The sequence below is a fragment of the Magallana gigas genome, chromosome 1 (genome assembly GCF_963853765.1).
Source record: "Magallana gigas chromosome 1, xbMagGiga1.1, whole genome shotgun sequence".
In the NCBI taxonomy this organism is placed as follows: domain Eukaryota; kingdom Metazoa; phylum Mollusca; class Bivalvia; order Ostreida; family Ostreidae; genus Magallana; species Magallana gigas.
Genome location: NC_088853.1, coordinates 40,737,865 through 40,757,299, shown reverse-complemented (window position 1 = coordinate 40,757,299; position 19,435 = coordinate 40,737,865). Strand labels below are relative to the sequence as shown.

Genomic DNA, 19,435 nt, shown 5'->3' with positions numbered 1-19,435 from the left:
TTATAAACAAAATGTAGTATGTTAGAATGTGCATGTCAGTGCATAGTTCATGTTCATATACTGATGAATGATTTATGAATATAATTCTTAAACTAATTTTAATTATGAATATTCATGAATGTTTCTGTTTATGAACTATTCATGAAAGATGATAATCCATGAAGTTCATCAACTTCTTTTCATGAACTCATATTCATGAATCAAATTGTTCAATTTTAACTTCATATGAATTTCATGAACATTTCCCTATCAAGTTCCTGAATATTGTTTATGAATTATTTCAATCAGTGAATGTGAAACATTTCACCTCTTGAAATCTAAACAAACGATGGCAAATGATAAACAAATTCTGATTTCCGTTCCTTTGTAAAGTGTTTAAAACATAGAAGCAATGCGAAGCGTTAAAATAACATTGTGATAAGTTTGCAGTTGGCCGGATCACTGAGCGAAGGCAATTCGGTCCAGGAATGCCTTAATCATGCCATGGACGGGAAACTTTTCACATTGATAAACACTATCCTGATGTACGTTTTTGTAACATATCAAGGTTTTATATTTTCCCCCATGGATATAAGGGTAAATGTCTCAACTATTTGCGAACAACCCTCGTACAACAGTTTACTATTGACCTTTTGATTATTTCGATGTGGTTCACTGACCCCGGCATTACGTAATGCAAATAATGATAATATTAAAATCTATATCGACACCCACAGTTATAATAATTTGCTTATTAGGACATGACCTGAAATTGCATGCATTGTCTGATTATAATCTTTAACAAGATGTGTAGAAAGCAATCGCATTTGTACATATCGAGTACGTTTATCTTTGATATTTGGACTGATAAACTACATGTATTATATGATTTTTTTAAGCTTTTGAACTGGAATCAACATTTTGTACGATGCATTTACTACTTTGTTATTTCATGTGCAAATTCAATGCACAATGACCCGTTTCTTGTACAGAGTGTGTATAATGAAGTGTACCGTACTGTGCTACCAGCTGAAGGATAATAAACTTCTTGGTCTTTGCCCATTACAAAAGTAGTAAGATCTTGTGCATAACTCATTTATTCAACTGATTTGTAACCATTCAGTTTGATAAGTCATACTGGAAGCAGAGGATTTTCTTAAGTGTATTAGTCATGTTAAGTTCATCTTGTGCAGAAATTACTAGAAAATTCGTTAGTTTAGTCAATTGTTACTCCAGCATACGTCAATCAAAAGCGTTCACTCTTCAATGAAGATGCTGTGAGTTCTTTCTTCACAAGACCCTATCGATCTAACGTTGTACGTAACGTTACCACATTTTATTTTTTAAAGACTACATTGCCCTTGCTTATAATCGTGCTATTTATATGAAATTCATCTTTCAAAGAATTCTTAATAATTTTAGACGCATATAATTGTCACATCCACCTGATTCGACTTTTCAAATAGTTATCGAGGTAATTATTGAGTCCTGGCATATGTACGACAGTCATATATAAGCCACCTAACGATGAACTTTTGAAATGTAAACTGAAGGTTGTATCTAGGTGTCTTTGATTCAATAGAGTATGTCTGACCACTGAATATTTTGGTGTCAAAAGAATCAAATTCGTGCCAACATCGAGTTTGAGTTACAGTACCGACAATGTAAGTAATGTTCGCGTGATGCGAATAAGAGTGTCTTTGTCATCCAAACTCGGCGATATTATATCTGTACTATCAAAGCTAGCTGTCAGTTGACGGTAACTGTTCGATAAAATATCACAGCCACCATTATAATCAAGCTTATTGCAATCGTTCTTGAAAAGACTGCGACAGGAACCGAAGATTAAATGGCGTTTCTGTTAAGCCCGAAATGTGATCAATTTGACTTTTTTCAAAACTCTCAAGCTGCAAATTCAATGCACCAACTTTATAATATGAGTTCATTTCAATATTTGGAGACAGGTTACGTTTCATTTCGAAAGTCACTGTCACGGCTGTAATTTTTTTTAATAACATACACTGCAAACTGACTTTTAAAACCGTAAACTGGCTCTGTCGAGATTACAACACCTGACCAATATTCTATTACGATCCTTTTGAGCACCTACCCTTATACAAAATATCTTTTAAACTAAACAGTAGGTCCTTAATACATATGTTCTTATTAACCATGTCCTAAAACGTTATTTTCCCCAAATTACATGGCAACAAAGGGTTGCCTGTTATTCCAAAATGACCGCCACCATTGTTGACAAAAAGTTAAATCGACATTCTGAATTGGTTTTGGATTGTTTATATGAATTTAATCCTAATCCTAATAAACCAATTACTGAAACTTTAGATATAAGTTATTGCCTAGTCCCATTGTATCGCGTCAAGAGTATGCAGTAATCATTTAGGTTCAGATCATTTTTATATCGAAACAGTAAACTGCACATGGAATTGCGGCTTGTGGCATGGGTAGTTTTTCCTCTGTATGTTAAATTGCTGATCAACTACGTTTGTTTTGTGTATTTTGACGAAATACATTTTTTGTATAACGTAAACGTGACTACCGGCTATATTTTTATTTGAGAATTATGTTCAACAATATGGCCGACACTTTAAATGCTAATGTCAATATTTAGTGGTGATTTCAAAGCGTTTGCTAGGGAATGACAAAGGAATTTATTTTGAAGCTCAAAAAATAATACAAGTTTATATATTGATTTCGAAACTTTCCTGTAGTAAAGTCTGTTGCTGAAGGGGGAAAATAGTGAACTTGAAATATGTGTCCTCCACTTAAATGCGTCGTCTGCTGATGTTATCTCCCACTAGGTAATTTCCGCGTTTTTATGCATAAACATTTTGCCATTGACATGTCAATAATTTGATTATAATACTAAGGATATATTTTTTTTTGTAACATTGATATGAACAGTATTGAGGTTAGTTAAGGAAGCATCTGCAGAATATGGCGTCTTACTTAGACTGTAACATCAAAATTTGTCAACTATTTTGTTTTGTATGGAACGCAAAATTAACATATATTCAAATATTTGTACCTATCTTGAATTAATTGTACCTATCTTCAAATCATTTGAGGATAGGTACAATTGAATAAAGATAGGTACAATTATTTGAAGATAGGTACAATATAATTGAATATAGGTGTAAATAATTATACCTATCTCTAAAGAATTATACCTAGGTACAAATGAATTATACCTAGGTACAAATGAATTATACCTATCTTCAATTCAATTAAAGATAGGTTCAATTGAATAATACCTATCTCTAATTCATTTGAAGATAGGTAAAATTCATTTAAAGATAGATACAATTGATTTGAAGATAGGTTCAATTCAGACATATCTACAAAAGATTTGAAGATAGGTACAATTCAATTATACGTAGGTTCAATTCGTTTTGTGTATTGTTGAAAATAATGAACGCTCCCTTGAAGACATTTCAACATGGAGGGAAACGAGGGAAGCACCGCCGAAGCACTCTACAACTACCATTATAACTACATGTATTTTTACAATATTATCATGATGCAACAATCAGGTGTGGTTTAGATTGTCAGGTCCTAAAAATTCAATATCAAGTGTGGTTGATTGATGTTGTTTATCTTTAACATTTGACACAGAACCTATCATTGCATACAGCAAACACAAAAATATCGGAGATCTCTTGATAAAATCTCGCTAACATTAGATACATTAAATCTATACCCCTGATGAGGCTTACTTTACCGCCGAAACACTCTACAACTACCATTAAAACTACATGTATTTTTTCAATATTATCATGATGCAACAATCAGGTGTGGTTTAAAGTGTCGGGTCCTAATAATTCAATATCAAGTGTGGTTGATTGATGTTGTTTATTTTAAACTGCTGGCAAAACAATACTCTGCAGCTGCTCGGCCATGGCCTTCGCCTTTGGCAACCGGATGAAGATACTGATAAATGTTCGCGCCAGTTGTGACGTAACGGAAATGACGTACTATACAGGGAGTATTCATTATTGCCAATATTTTAGTAATTGAAGATTCAGTTGTACCTATCTTTAATTTAATTGTACCTATCTTCAATTCATTGCATTTGTACCTATCTTCAAATCAATTGTACCTATCTTCAAATGAATTATAGATAGGTATAATTGGATTGTACCTATCTCTAATTCAATTTGAAAATAGGTACAATTGAATTGAAGATAGGTACAATTGAATTGAAGATAGGTACAATTATTTGAAGATAGGTACAAATATTTGAATATATGTTAATTTGGCGTTCCATAGTTTTGATTCAAACCAAGGGCCTGACACTTTTCCTTTTTTTAATTTTTTTTAATTAAAACAGTAAAATCTGGTATAACATGGCAAACACCTGAGGCACCATCACGTGATATTTATGAAAAGCCATCGTGTATTCCTCAATAAAAATGTAATAGAAGAACACAGCTTAATATAATAATGAACATATCATTAAAATAACATATTTTTGTATTGAAAAGGCTTGGTAATAATTTTCTTCACACAAATAATTTTTCCTCAAGTTCTAAGTTAGCCTTCCGTCTTTGTGCATTTTGCATGTTGCAGCAAAGCAATACAGAAAATCTTATTCTAGCAGCACTTAAAATTATGTACTTACGTGAAGTAAGGTTCAACTCTTGATATGTGTTCAATGTGACATTCACAATGAATTGTTGTTTAGTCAGATTTTTTTATGTCGGGAACGATAAAAAATAGCTTAGTCGGAAATTAGCTGAATACACAATCGTCGGTAAATATATAATTGAGGTAAAAAAAAACAAACAAATATGATAATAACAAAAACCCCAAAATCATATACCTATGAGAATTCTTAAGAAACCTTAAAATTCTTATCTATATTTTGATTTGTTTTCAATGCTTTCCAATTTAGTTTACAGCCATGACGTCATATGTATGTAATCTACGCTACCTAGTAACAGAGTGAAAAAAAATGTTTGTGGTCTGTTTTATTTGTTTTTTTGTTAGTATGTCTTATCTAAAACTTTTTATCTATAAGTAAGTAATGGCGTGTATTTCTGTAAAACGTGTATGCTTTGAAACATCCCTAGACTAAGTGTTGGCAGAGAAAGACAGTGATGTATGTAGATGTGGTGTTAACTGCATTTGCTGCATTTAACAATCTCGTGGCTTCACTTCCAAGATCAAATTGTGAAACCTTGCTGGGACTGGATCTGGGTCTTTCCTGGCTACAAGAGCAAGGTTCCAAAACCGCCTCCACTGCTTACGAGAAATTACATGTGCTATACTGTTATCTAGACCAGCTATATGCTTAGCTTTAAATGTATTATTATATTTTCATAACAAATAAAACCAGTTGCCTTAACAAACACATAATTCTTGGTGTCTTTGATGACTGTGAGTTCAGGAATCCAACTAAAGCCATATTATATGTATGAAATTGTACTTACTTTTTTCCCACTTAGTTCCCCCCCCCAAACCATCACTGTCAATACTAAGACACCAGTTATGTCTCTCGTAATAGCCTGATTATTCCAACAACAAGGCCATTGATAATACATCCATCTACCCCAAAATAGCATCCACATCCCAGTTCTGCTGAGCCAGCAAACAACTGAAGAACCCTTGAACTAGTCCATTAGCGATGGGGGAAATAAGCTTTTCGATTAGAAACAAACAAGAAACTTAGCCACACTGTCATACCCTGTTTATTAGCTGAATTGAGTCGAATATAAAAATATGGATGATTTGAAATACCTTTCATTGCTCATAGAACCTTCTGTTAAAAGCTCGACCACCTCTGACTTCTTTGCTACAGAAATTAAGCTTTCCTACCAATGATTCTAATGTACATACTTTGACCTTTTTTCTGACCATGAAGGTTTTTAATAAACTTTTCAGCTCTAGAATTTGTTCCTTAGGTATCCTAATACACATTTGATTTGTGTCTATCTCTATACATAAAAAAGTTAACATGTGACGGAGCCTTGAGTTTTTTTAACTGCCAAAGGAACACCACAATCTGTTCAAATTGACTGAAATGAACTCAAACTGTAGCAATTTCCTGAACATTTACTTCCTGCAAAACTGAAATCATCTAAATAATGCGACAATGTATCTAAACCTAATTTTCAACAGTAGCCCACTCTAAAAATGTTGAACACTTTTCAAAAATGGCACAGGATAATGAACAGCTCATTGGCAAACATTCATTATAGAAACCTTGGCCCCACACACTTTCATTTAAACCCCTCTGATAAACCGTCAAGTAATTCCTTTACAGCTTCCTTTACTGGATAGTCTTGTAAACTTCTAGAGATTTTATCAAGCCTAATTGGTGAATGCCCTAGGTCCAAAATTCCTGTACCCCGAGAATTGCTGAGCTACTCTGGTGGTGGAGAGTGATTGAGGTCCCACTTGTCTAAACGTTTGAGTAGAGCCATATCATGATGGGCGAGGCTTAAATTTGACACATGACTACGTTTATTGGCCGACAATGGACAGTTTAACATTGAATGCTCGTGCCCACATTTTATACACACATGTGAGTATGTGACATATCTTTGTCTATTTTTACCATGTCCTTGAAAAGTGCTCTTTTGTAGTATTTTTTATTTCAGTGCACAACTGTTTATAGTACTCAGTGTATTGTTTGAAGGTTATTTTGCCAATTGCTTGATGTCATATTTAAGTAAAAAGATTGGATAGCATTACAATTTATATAAAAAAGGTCGCGGGTGTAATCTATATTAGTTTTTTTTTTCTTCCGTTAAAATGTTTATATACTATGGTAAATAAATATGAACTCTGGGTCTAGTGAAAAAGTAAACCAACTGCATCAATCGGTAGGGACATGTTGTATTTTTGTTTATCATGAACGACTTGCATTATTGATTCAGTTGACAAAGAAACTAATTAAAAAACCCGGAGAAAAGTCCTTAACATAAGGCAATAAAATTAATTCGTTTGAGTTATTGATAAATATTAAATTATGTGAAATCATTAGATTTCGTGGTGGCTCAATTTTCATTTAATTCGTGAGTACCTCTCATCCACGAATTAACATTCTCCACGAATTAATAATTTAGGTTAAGAAAGTATTATTTCTTTTGTAGGTTTAAGTGAATACACGAAATTACGTAACCGCGAACCTGTTAAATTTAAGCAGTCCACGAAAATTAGCCCCTACGAAAATTAATGATTCCAAAGGACTCATTTTAATATAATGATAAATATATGATGTTTGGGTCTAACCGTCTATGACCGTGCTCATGTTCGTTTTTGGACAATGAGGTGTTAAGTTAGGATTTACTCTTTTAATGATGAAAAGGCGACATAGATACAAATGTTTGCAGTTATACAGTAAAATATATGAAAACGGTCCCGTCGTGATAATACTCTTTCTGTGCCATCTTTTTGTACATTAAAACATTATAAATAATTGACTAGAAAGCTGAGACTATATAAAAATGAAATTTATTGATCAATTTACTTAAAAAATGATCGACAGTAATATGATATTCATAATGCTTGTAATCTTAAACTTCAAAATATTAAATGCATCATATACTTTGTGTAAACAGTATTGTACATAAAAATTATATAGACAATATCTATTTTTCTCCTATGACTAATACCATACCAATTCAGAAATAAACACCCAGTGTCAATATTCATTTCTTTTTTGTTGACTTGTAACTGACTGTGTGAAAACAAAAACATCTTATTAAGATGTTGCCTTATTCTACTCTTAATAAAGATTCAGAAGTATAGAAAAGTAATTAAATATTTAAATAAAATATTGATTTTAAATCTATTAATTCATCTGGTAGCAATATGACAAACACATCGTGTACCATTGTCCAAAGTTTACTAAAATGCAACTAATATTGTACGGATTTTAAAACTAGGTTATAAACTATATGTTGAGGGCATATTTATCATGCATAAACTTGTGAAAAACGAATTTTATGTGTTCTTACACAACATATATTTAACTTGTTCTTGTAAACTGATATTTATATCCTTTAATGTTATTTGATCAACATAGATGTTCCATTCACCTGCCTCCCGCTTGAATATTGCGGATACCAAGGACTACTCCAGACATCCGAGTGCCAAGGACCATTGAGAAACTCACCATGACACCCACCAAACCACCAGCCTCCTAAGTATTTTGCTGCACAGTTAATCCCATGGGAGTCATTGTCGGCATCGAATGTAGAAAATGGCCCTGCATACCATCTCAGTTTATCGTCTGAAAAAAAAAAAATATTTAACCATTTTTTTAGGTTTATGATGTGTCCTTTTTGGTTGCTTTTCTTATGATAAACAAATAACACTTGATATTCTAATGTTTTGCTTTTTTGTATAAAAGTTATTGCATTTTAGTCTTACTGCTCTTTCGAAAACAGTAATCGTTTCGAAACATTTTTAAAAAAGAAACGAATTTTGATAAGATGATTTCTTATTAAGGTCTTCCGTTTCCCACGGAGGACCTTGTACTGATTCCGATGGTAATTCTTCATTATTGTTATCCTTCTTCAAGACGTTTTTTAAAACCCCAATAACTTATTTGTTTGTCATTCGATTTCATTCAAATTTTCAAGGTATTTTGTAAACTGACTATGTTTCTAAAGCACAAAAGACATTTGAAAAAACAACTTCCGGTTTTGAGTAATTCCCCTTTATCTAAAATTTTAGTGACATTCGTTTCCAGACAAAGGTCGAAATGGTTCGTAGCAAATAATTTAAAGTTTAATTTGTGTATTATTGACACCTTGAATATTGTTCTCAGATTTTTTGTATTTAGGTTTTCTCAAATATACTACTTGAATTGGTAAATCGAAATATATGTTATAAAAATAGCTAAATTTAACTAATCTTTTAGCTTCGTAACATTTTAGATCGAACTATTTTCTAAATACATGTAACACAAAAGTTGTGTATAATGTTAAGGGCTTTTATTTGAGACCATACAAAAGGGGCTTGCCCCTTCAAAAAGGGATCTTGCTACCTAGAAAGTCTTTGCTTTATAACTAAAAACGGTTAATATTTCGATAATGCTGTCGCTGGAAAAGTTGTTCTACATTATCTTATCAATCCAATTGTAATTCAGTATGTAAAGGTTAAATGCCGAAAACTGTCCATTCTGTGAGAAGAAAGAACTATTGGAGGACCGTTAGGGGAAACGATTACGTGTTTTAAAGGCGAGTTCGATCTTTTTAAAAATACAATTCCTGATATAAATCATGAGTACATGTATAGAACAATGCTCGCTACCTTTTAAAAATCTAACTCGTCATTAAACTTCTCATTGTTTAAAGAGTTTTTGAAACAATTACACAAACTGTGTAAATAGTTTTCCCAAACATTTTCTTCCTGTCTTTTTCAAAACACGTTTTTTTATACAGGCTTTTAAAAAGAGAACTGAAAGTTAAGTCATTATAATCGTTTGACACCAAATCATATATATTTTCAACTCGCAGAAAAAACAAAAGACCAACTTGTGGCTTTGCAAGGAAGCTCTGCTCTAGTTAATTTTTTTTTATACCGCAGAATCTATTAAATAAATATATGTGTTGATCGTATGTGTGCATGTGTAACATCAATTCTATTCAAAAATCATAATTTTACCCAGCTACGCATAATCACTGATGTCTTTATATAGTATACATGCAGGTATAAGTGTAAATGTAACTAGACTCTTGTTGCTATAGCAACAAAAAGGTCTTCCGTTTTGATAAACATGTATCAATTTAACTGTAAGACATTGCATCTCTCACATAGAAATAAAAGTGGATATGAAAATTAATGTGAATGATATATCCAGACGTTACTTACATATAAAACAACGAGAATGAAAAAGAAATCAATTTTTGAAGTACTTTCTGTGACAAACTAAACATAAATAATAACCATTTGTACAATCATAAGTCAATCGTTCCTCAAAGTTTGGTTCACGTCTCTGCCAAATTACATGTAAAGATCTCTTTGAAACAATATTTTTTGTCTCGGGACCGGAAACGGACAAACGGAAGTGATTAATAAAAACAAAAAGCTGGTATTTCTCGTACATTTGCTAAGCCTACATCACTGTTTATCAGGCTCGATGAAACATCCAAGAAAGTCAGTTAAACTTGTAAAAAACATGATTTGTTTGAACCCTTCCGATAGGAACCGGAAGTGACAGTTGACAAAATTAAACCCATTAAACACATCCCCGATCCAATTTCTATCAATCATTGGATTTGCTTATTTAAAAGTATATAGATGACATATGTAAAATTGTATGCTGGTATTTTTATCTTATGTAAAATGAATAAAATATGAAAAAAAAAACAAATTTTAGAATTGCTTCAGGTGACGACCGGAAGTTACACCGAACAAAACAAAATAGTGTATACACATGAACATACATAGGTCTATCATTCCACAAAGTTTGATTGTTCAAGTTGTCACCGTTTTTGAGATCTCTAGGAAACAATGTTTTTTGTCTCGGGACAGGAAACGGACAAACGGAATTGTTCGATGACAATGAAAGTTGGTATTTCTAAAACATTACACAACAAGACTTTATTGGCTATTAACTTATCTTATATTGTCAAACAAAAATAGTTAAACTCTTAAACAACTTGAATTGTTTGAACTCTTCCGGTGTGGACCGGAAGTGACGGCTGACAAAATGAGAGTGGTTAAACACATCTTCTTTCAATTGTCTATCATCCATGTAAGTTTTGTGTCTTGGTCACTTACAGGTTATGAGATCTCGCTGTATTAATTTTTTAAAAAAAAAGACTACCTGAGATATTTGAGATTTCTCACCTAAAGTAATTTTTTTCTATTTATAATTCATCGGATAGATGACTTATGAAAGCGTGTATACTTTTATTTCAATTCTGTGTTAAACAAATAAAATGCGTAAAAATATAATTTTTGAAGTGCTTCCGGTGACGACCGGAAGTTACGAGGAACAAACAAAATAGTTTAAACACATCTACAACTATAGGTCTATCATCCCTCAAAGTTTAGAGGTTCAAGTTTTTATCGTTTCTGAGATCTCATTGTCCATAGCTTTTTGTCGCGGGACAGGAAACGGACGTCAGGAAGTGAATTTTGAAAAAATGAAAAAAACGCTTAGAGATATTATCATTCTCTATCAGTCCTGGAAATTTCAATAAAATCTATGCCGCCATCTCTGAGAAATATTGTGGACCAAAAAAAAGGGGGGAAAAAATAACAATAACTAGACTCTTGTTGCAAAAGCAACAAAAACGTCTTCCGTTTTGATATACATGTATCAATTTAACTGTAAGACATTGATTCTCTAACAGAGAAAAAAGTGGATATGATAATCTGCCAAATCTAAGAGCTCTTTGAAACAATATTTTTTGTCTCGGGACCGGAAACGGACAAACGGAAGTGACTAATAAAAACAAAAGCTGGTATTTCTCATACATTTGCTCAGCGTACATCACTGTTTGTCAGGCTAGATGAAACACCCAAGAAAGTCAGTTAAACTTGTTAAAAACATGATTTGTTTAAACCCTTCCCGTTAAACACATCCCCAATCGAATTTCTATCAATCATAAAAGTTTCCTGTCTAATTCTCTTACAGTGACAAAAATTTCGCGGACATCAAATTTGTAAAAAGGAAAGCTACATAGAGACATTTGAGATATCTCACCGGAAGTAAAATTTATTTGCTACTTTAACATTATATAGATGACATATGTAAGATTGTATACTGATATTTTCATTTTATGTAAAATGAATAAATATTAAAAAAAACAAATTTTTGAAGTGCTTCCGGTGACGAGCGGAAATTACGCCGATCAAACAAAATAGTGTATACACATGTACATACATAGGTCTAACATCCCACAAAGTTTGATTGTTCAAGTCGTCACCGTTTTTGAAATCTCTAGGAAACAAGGTTTTTTGTCTCGGGACAGAGAACGGACAAACGGAAGTGTTCAATGAAAATGAAAGTTAGTATTTCTTAACCATTCCACAACAGGACTTTATTGGCTATCAACGTACTTTATATTGTCAAACAAAAACAGTTACACTCTTAATCAACTTGAATTGTTTGAACTCTTCCGGTGTGGACCGAAAGTGATGGTTGACAAAATGAGAGCGGCTAAATACATCTTCTTTCAAATGTCTACCAGCCATGTAAGTTTTGTGTCTTGATCAATAAAGTTTCTGAGATCTCGCTGTAATAATATTTGTTCTAAAAAGGGTACCTGAGATATTTGATATATCTCACCGGAAGTAATTTTTTTTTGTTTATTAATCATCGGATATATGACATTTGAAAGCGGTTATACTTATATTTCAATTTTGTGTAAAAGAAATAAAATGGGTAAAAACATAATTTTTGAAGTGCCTCCGGTGACGACTGGAAGTTAGGACAAACAAAACAAAATAGTTTAAACACTTCTACAACTTTAGGTCTATCATCCCTCAAAGTTTGGAGATTCAAGTCCTTATCGTTTCTGAGATCTCATTGTCCATAGCTTTTTGTCGCGGGACAGGAAACGGACGACAGGAAGTGAATTTTGAAAAAATGAAAAAAACGCTTAGAGATATTATCATTCTTTATCAGTCCTAAAAATTTCAAGAAAATCCATCCAGCCATCTCTGAGAAATCTGGTTAAACTTTTAAAAAACTTGATTTGTTTGAACTCTTCCTGTGTAGACCGGAAGTGACGGTCGACAAAAAAAAAACGGTTAAACACATCTTCTATCAAATGTCTATCATCCCTGTAAGTTTCGTGTCTTGATCACTTACAGTTTCTGAGATCTCGGGGTTCAAACATTTGTTTAAAAAAAGGCTTCATGAGATATTTGAGATATCTCACCGGAAGTAGAATTTTTATGTTTAGTTAACATCGGAAAGATGCAATATGTAAGCATTTATACTTAAATTTCAATTCTCCGAGAAATATATTAAATGCGTAAAAGTATAATATTTGAAGAGCTTCCGGTAACGACCGGAAGTTACGACGAACAAAACAAAATACTTTAAACACATCTACAAGTATAGGTATATCATCCCTCAAAGTTTGGATGTTCAAGTCTTTATCGTTTCTGAGATCTCATTGTCCATAGCTTTTTGTCGCGGGACAGGAAACGGACGACAGGAAGTGAATTTTGAAAAAATGAAAAAAAAGCCTGGAGATATTATAATTTTCTGTCAGTCCTGAAAATTTCAAGAAAATCCAGCCAGCCATCGCTGAGAAATCTTGTGGAAACGGAAGACCTTAATAAAAAAAACATTACAATCACCATAAGGTCTTCCGTTGTAACAGAAGACCTTAACTACATTGTATAAGGCACTATGCATTTGTTGTCATGGTTAACTTTTCATTTCATTTGAAAATGCCTCGCAATTTGGTATTTTTTAATTGTACAGCAGCTTGTATATGTTACCATAACAATAATTTTCAACGTTCATATATAATTTTATTATTGCACGACAATCATAGGAAAAATCAAAAATAAGGTTTGTTTTTTACTATACTTAAATGACAATAGTTACTAACAGTCAATCTAAGCAAATGATTTGATGTACCTATATTTCCACTTCCAGGGTTTCCAACTTGAATTCTATAGTTTTGGTCCTCGCCAAAAAGGTAGAAATGATGATACATCTTGAAAGAAAGATCACCACCGTTCATTGGCGTTATTGTTACACGCAAAGACGAATTTCGTCCAAATGTTAACTGATGTATAGCATCGTTTCCTGAAATTATAAAATATAATTGACTGCAGTCACGAGAAAAGGGCCCTTAAGGTCAAAATTTCACAAACTCACTTTTTTGTCAATTCCGATTAGTCAACTCTTTCTGAATACAAATATACAAGGATATCCAAGATCTTGTGTGTTTTAAGCATTTTATGACAATTTTAGTAAGACATGTTAACACGACTTTGACGTAGCTCGTCGAAAACGTCACGACGTCACAGACGTGAAATTTTGTTTTGTATTAATGTTTTCTATACTTCCTTTCATCGTCTTTGTTTGTTTGAAATAGAATTAATAAATGATTTTCTACAATTATAGACTTCTTACAATTTTAACAAAAGAGAACAAAACATTTTGAATGTCCAGATATAGTTAAAGTTCTGCAGCTAATCCAGATACACTTCCGATGAATCCACATGCAATACTGAAGGTATTGACAAAAGGGCCCCCCTCCCCCTTCACCCGAACATAAGATAGAGGATATTTGAAGAAAACAAATATCAAACATCTCCCCAACCTTTAAATATATCAAAGTTATTTAAGCTGCCGAGAAGCATTTAAGCAAACATGTAACAAACATACATGTAGATAAAGATGGTCAAATTCGATGCCTATGTTTCTACAATTTAAGAGCATTGTTAAATAACATACATAAGTTTATTTTCAAAAATAGAAATATTTATTATTTTTGATCAACCTTTTGCACGGAAATTTTATCCCATATTTACTGATATTACTTCCTTTATCTTTATAGTTCTGACGAAAGATTAGAATCAGTATCTGTTTTTGAAACTCGGAAGTTATATGGTGTTAAATTATTTTCCTGATTTGTCTTCTCTTTTATACGTTATCGGCACTTAATTCTTATAAAATTACAGGTGAAAAAAAATCGGCTTTGACCGTCTCACTGAAAAGTTACAACAAAAATGTAGACGGTTGATTTGAGCGATTTTGACAAAAAAATGGCATCTTTTTTTAATTTTTCAATATTAAATTTACATCCACGTAGTATGATCCCCTCTATTTCTTACGAAAATTGATTTTAATTCACAGCTGTATAGAAACAGACAGGACTGAAATCTACTCGGTCCAGTTCTAACCATGCAGTTTATCGATCGGTAAAAATCTTCAGCAACCTAATAAAAATCAAGGATTGCACGAACTAATCATGATGATGAAAACTCAAATTCACGTATAAGACGTGCTTTTACTTACTTTTAACGATCAATTCAACTCATTAGTTTATCATAAAAAGGTGTAAATATAAACAATAAAATGCTTTCTTCGGTGAGTATTTTTTTCGGTATTGATCGCTACTCTCTGTTTATGTTTATTGTTTAAATATACTCGTACACACATGATTAAGTGTATCAAATACGACAGGCCAACAAAATACAAAAGCCACCAACGTGCTGAATCTGCTCTTCTATTCAATCGCTTTGTAAGTTCAGGCGTACCGTTGTATTTATGTAATGCGATTTTTGTAAACCATAATCGTTGAAATAATTAATTATATATAAGCATTATTCACATTTTTTTTTCAAAATGCAAGATTGCATGTAACTTTCAATAAGACTCTTTACGTCCATTTTTGGCACTTATCGATGGTACAGTGTGGATAGACGTAGCTTATACTCAGTAAGAAGTAATATTTTTACATGTTGACTAAATTTGATTTTCTTATTATCGATGTTTCACGATGAATGAATAAATCTCTCTCTCTCTCTCTCTCTCTCTCTCTTATTGAATACAAATATCGGCCAAGTGATTATCAATTTTAAACAAGAGGCCCAGGGGCCACATCGCTCACCTGAGCAACAATTGCCTTAATTCTGATCAAGTTAGCAATACAGTATCAAAATATCTTGACAACTAAGTACAGTAGATCTTGCTAAAAAAAATTGAAAATCTGCCAATTTTTATCCACTACTTTCTTTTGGTAAATATTAAGCCCCTTTTGTTGTTGTACCTGTAAGATGATTTTTCTCTTTTCCTATATACCCCCCCCCCTTTGTTGCCCCACTTTTCTCTAGGGTATCATGGTCTCATCAAACTTATATCTGCATAACCTGTGCTTTCACACTAAGTACTGAGCTTTGGACCGAAAAACTTTCCCAGAATATTTTTAAAGATTTTCTCTATATATGTAAACATTCAAACCGCCATCACGGCCCCGCCCTACCACTAGGGACTGTGATTTTGAATTTACACTACCCGAGGATGCCTCTAAACAAGTTAAAGATTTTCTGGCCAAATGGTCTTTAAAAAGAAGATTTTTAAAGATTTTCTCTATATATTCCTATGTAAAACTTGACCACCCAATTGTGGCCCCACCCTACCCCCGGGGACTATGATTTTAACGAACTTGAATCTACACTACCTGTGGATGCTCCCATTTTAATTTGAGCTTTCCTGGCCTAAAAGTTTTTGAGAAGAAGATTTTTAAAGATTTTCTCTATATATTCCTATGTAAAACTTGACCCCCCCCCATTGTGGCCCCACCCTACCCCCGGGGGACCATGATTTGAACAAACTTGAATCTCCACTTCCTGAGGATGCTTCCACTCAAAGTTGAGCTTTTCTGGCCTAATAATTTTTGAGAAGAAGATTTTTAAAGATTTTCTACATTTATTCCTATGTAAAACTTGATCCCCCAATTGTGGCCCCACCCTACCCCCGGGACCCATGATTTGAACAAACTTGAATCTACTCTACCTGTGGATGCTTCCATTTTAATTTGAGCTTTCCTGGTCCAATAGTTTTTGAGAAGAAATTTTTTAAAGATTTTCTCTATATATTCCTATGTAAAACTTGATCCCCTTCTTGTGGCCCCTCCCTACCCCCGGGGACCATGATTTGAACAAACTTGAATCTACACTACCTGAGGATGCCTCCACACAACTTTTCAGGCCAAATAGTTTTTGAGAAGAAGATTTTTGAAAAATACCAACAAATTTTCAATAATTCTCATTATCTCCCCTTTAAAGAGGGCGTGGCCCTTCATTGAACAAACTTCAATCCCCTTCACCTAGTGGTGCTTTGTGCCAAATTTGGTTGAAATCTGCCCAGTGGTTCTTGAGAAGAAGATGAAAATGTGAAAAGTTAACGACGACGACGACAACGACGACGACAACGACAACGACAGACAACGGACAAATTGTGATCAGAAAAACATCGATAAACATGAATTCTTTATTTATAAAACGGCAATTTTATCGGGTTGATATCAAAAGTATAGTAGTATAATGACTGCATTTACAAACCTTTTTTAGATAAAGGAATTAATATTGAATCATATACGTAACTGATTTGAGATGAATATAATCATACAAAATGCTATAAAACCATGAGTTTTTAGACATGTTATAACTGGGGTTTTTTTTAACGTAAAATAGCTCAAAAAGTACACACAACATGTGGATTTAGGTTGTCAAATTGCACAATAAAATAAAATATGTTGCGCTCAAATAATTTTAAATAAATATGTACGGGTATATACTTTTATATTGATTTTTTCATGAAATCAAATCCAATATATCGCAGTAAATTTTCACGCTGACAAAATATTTCTCGAACTCTTCGAATCCGGTAGTTAAATGCGTTTCAATTCGTTAAATAATTTCAAAATTTCATCGCAAATTCTTTAGTATTAATAGAATTATGCAAGAATTATTTTGTATGTTGGCAGTAGCACTATAATTGAGACATATCTGCCTCTCTCGTGTTCCTTCCGACTAGTTTTAAAGGTGTAGAATCGTCTCCCGTGAGGTAAACTTTCATACTTTTGATTTGAAATATTTGATTTGTATTGTTTCACAGTAATTACGGCGCAGATAATTGTTAGATTTGAAAAATACTGCTCTGCATCGATTCAGTGTCTCGGCCTTCAACCCCTCTTATCAACAACGAGTATGCAGTGGGGTTTTTTTTAAACTTAAATAATTCGTACATATATTGCTCATACAAACTAAAGTTGTACAATTTTACTCAGAATACTTTATAAATCATCATCGGAAATCCACGACCAGTCTCGCATTCAATTATACGCAATGAGTAAGTGTATGCGAGACGGGCCTTTGGTTTTCAACGATGATATGTAAAAAAAAAAAAAAAAAAAAAAAAGAAGGTATTTTCCAATAAGAGCATATTTTCATCACACACTAGAATGGAAAATTTAGTTTTTAAGTTTCATAGCGGATGCAAAAGCAGCATTTTTTTTTATAGCTCAGCATCAACTTGTGTGGAATATTACGCGTTCGAAATGTGTAGATATTCACGTTATATGTGTATATTTCATTAATGAAATGTTTATTTTTTAAATCAACATGTAATATTTGACTGAAAAAATATTAATTGCGGTATGAACACAAGGCCAGACTTTAGTCATTAAAAAAACATAACTCAGACGCAGAAAAATAAATAGAAACAGAAAATAAAAAAACGCGTTTACAATGCCGCTACTTTGACGTCGTTTTCTGTGCATTGTGACGTCAAAAGATAAGGGCCCTTTTCTCATGACGGCAGTCATATATAATCCTAAGTAACGAACGAGGTACTTATTAACTGAACAGATATATCATGAACTGTAAATTATTTTTACATAGATAAAACAGTAACAGCCCATGAGCTGGAGCAGACAATAACATGAGTGTCTTGTTCTGTTAAATATTGTTATAACTTCCAACGCTCGAATTGTAAAAAGACCAAAATCAGACCAATTTTTTAATTTTTTTCAAGATAGAAGTGGCTTAACCTCCTCCCATATGAATCCGCCACTGCGTCATAAAAAAGTAAATATTCTTTACCGATCCAATAGTCACCATAAGGTGTTCCAAATCCAAGTTTGTACTCCGTCCAATTTCGATTGAAGCTTTCTTCTCCATTTACTCGTCTCTGCATTGCCTGCAAATATATATACATGTGTGTGTGTATGTATATATTAACAGTGTATGTAAGTCTCTGTTAATAAGTTTCTTATAATAATTGTTTGTATTGTATTAATAAATAAAACATTTAAGAGATACATTGCAACGGAAGACGGACTAGTGCTTATAACACTTATACTCGGTGTGCTAAATAAAATGAACTATAGAATATATCATATGTTTTCTATGTTTAATAGTTATCTTAATTAGTAGAAATATCAACAAAGATGAATGAGTCAGAGATTGGTTCTAATATTCAATACATTTAATAATTGATACCGGTATACATCGCCATTATAAAAAAAAAAAAAAACAGAGGAAAAATACGGACAGAAACTGTGCACTATTATAATCCGTTCAGGGACTGATAGAACCCCCTTTTTGCCGTTAGATTTTTCATTTGTAAGCACTAACTTGTGTACTTTAGGCACACCCCAATTCTATAACATTTTATTTTCCTTTCTGTTTTATTTGAAAGCCCTGTCTTTTTCTTAAGAAAAAATATTGAGTGTTAATTCTGACCGTCCACCCGCCTCCTTCTGTCTCCATATCACAGTAGGCTTGGAGAGGGCGGTAATAAGGGTCACTTTCCTTCCACGGGTAGATAGTGTAAACACCGGATTTTCTTATGCCATTCATATATAGTTCCTTGCAGTCTGATGGAAATGTCTCCGCTTTGAAAAGAAACGCTGTGTAAGCTATTTAACCAGTCAAATATGCTTAAAAAAACTTTAAAAACAATCTTTAGATGAATAATTTTACATTTCAGAAAACTTCA

General features: G+C 32.9%; 1 protein-coding gene across 1 annotated transcript in view; it reads right to left on the bottom strand.

Moving 5' to 3' along the window:
- Positions 1-7,439: 7,439 nt before the first annotated feature.
- LOC105332273 (ficolin-2) overlaps positions 7,440-19,435 on the bottom strand; it is an 82,024-nt gene continuing 70,028 nt past the window's right edge. Inside the window, exons 8-11 of the mRNA XM_066067175.1 lie at positions 19,180-19,331; positions 18,538-18,634; positions 13,559-13,729; positions 7,440-8,236 (exon numbers count right to left, since the gene is read on the bottom strand). Of these exons, the coding sequence (XP_065923247.1) occupies positions 8,013-8,236; positions 13,559-13,729; positions 18,538-18,634; positions 19,180-19,331 (644 nt within the window). The 3' untranslated portion in view covers positions 7,440-8,012. The remainder of the gene's footprint in view (positions 8,237-13,558; positions 13,730-18,537; positions 18,635-19,179; positions 19,332-19,435) is intronic.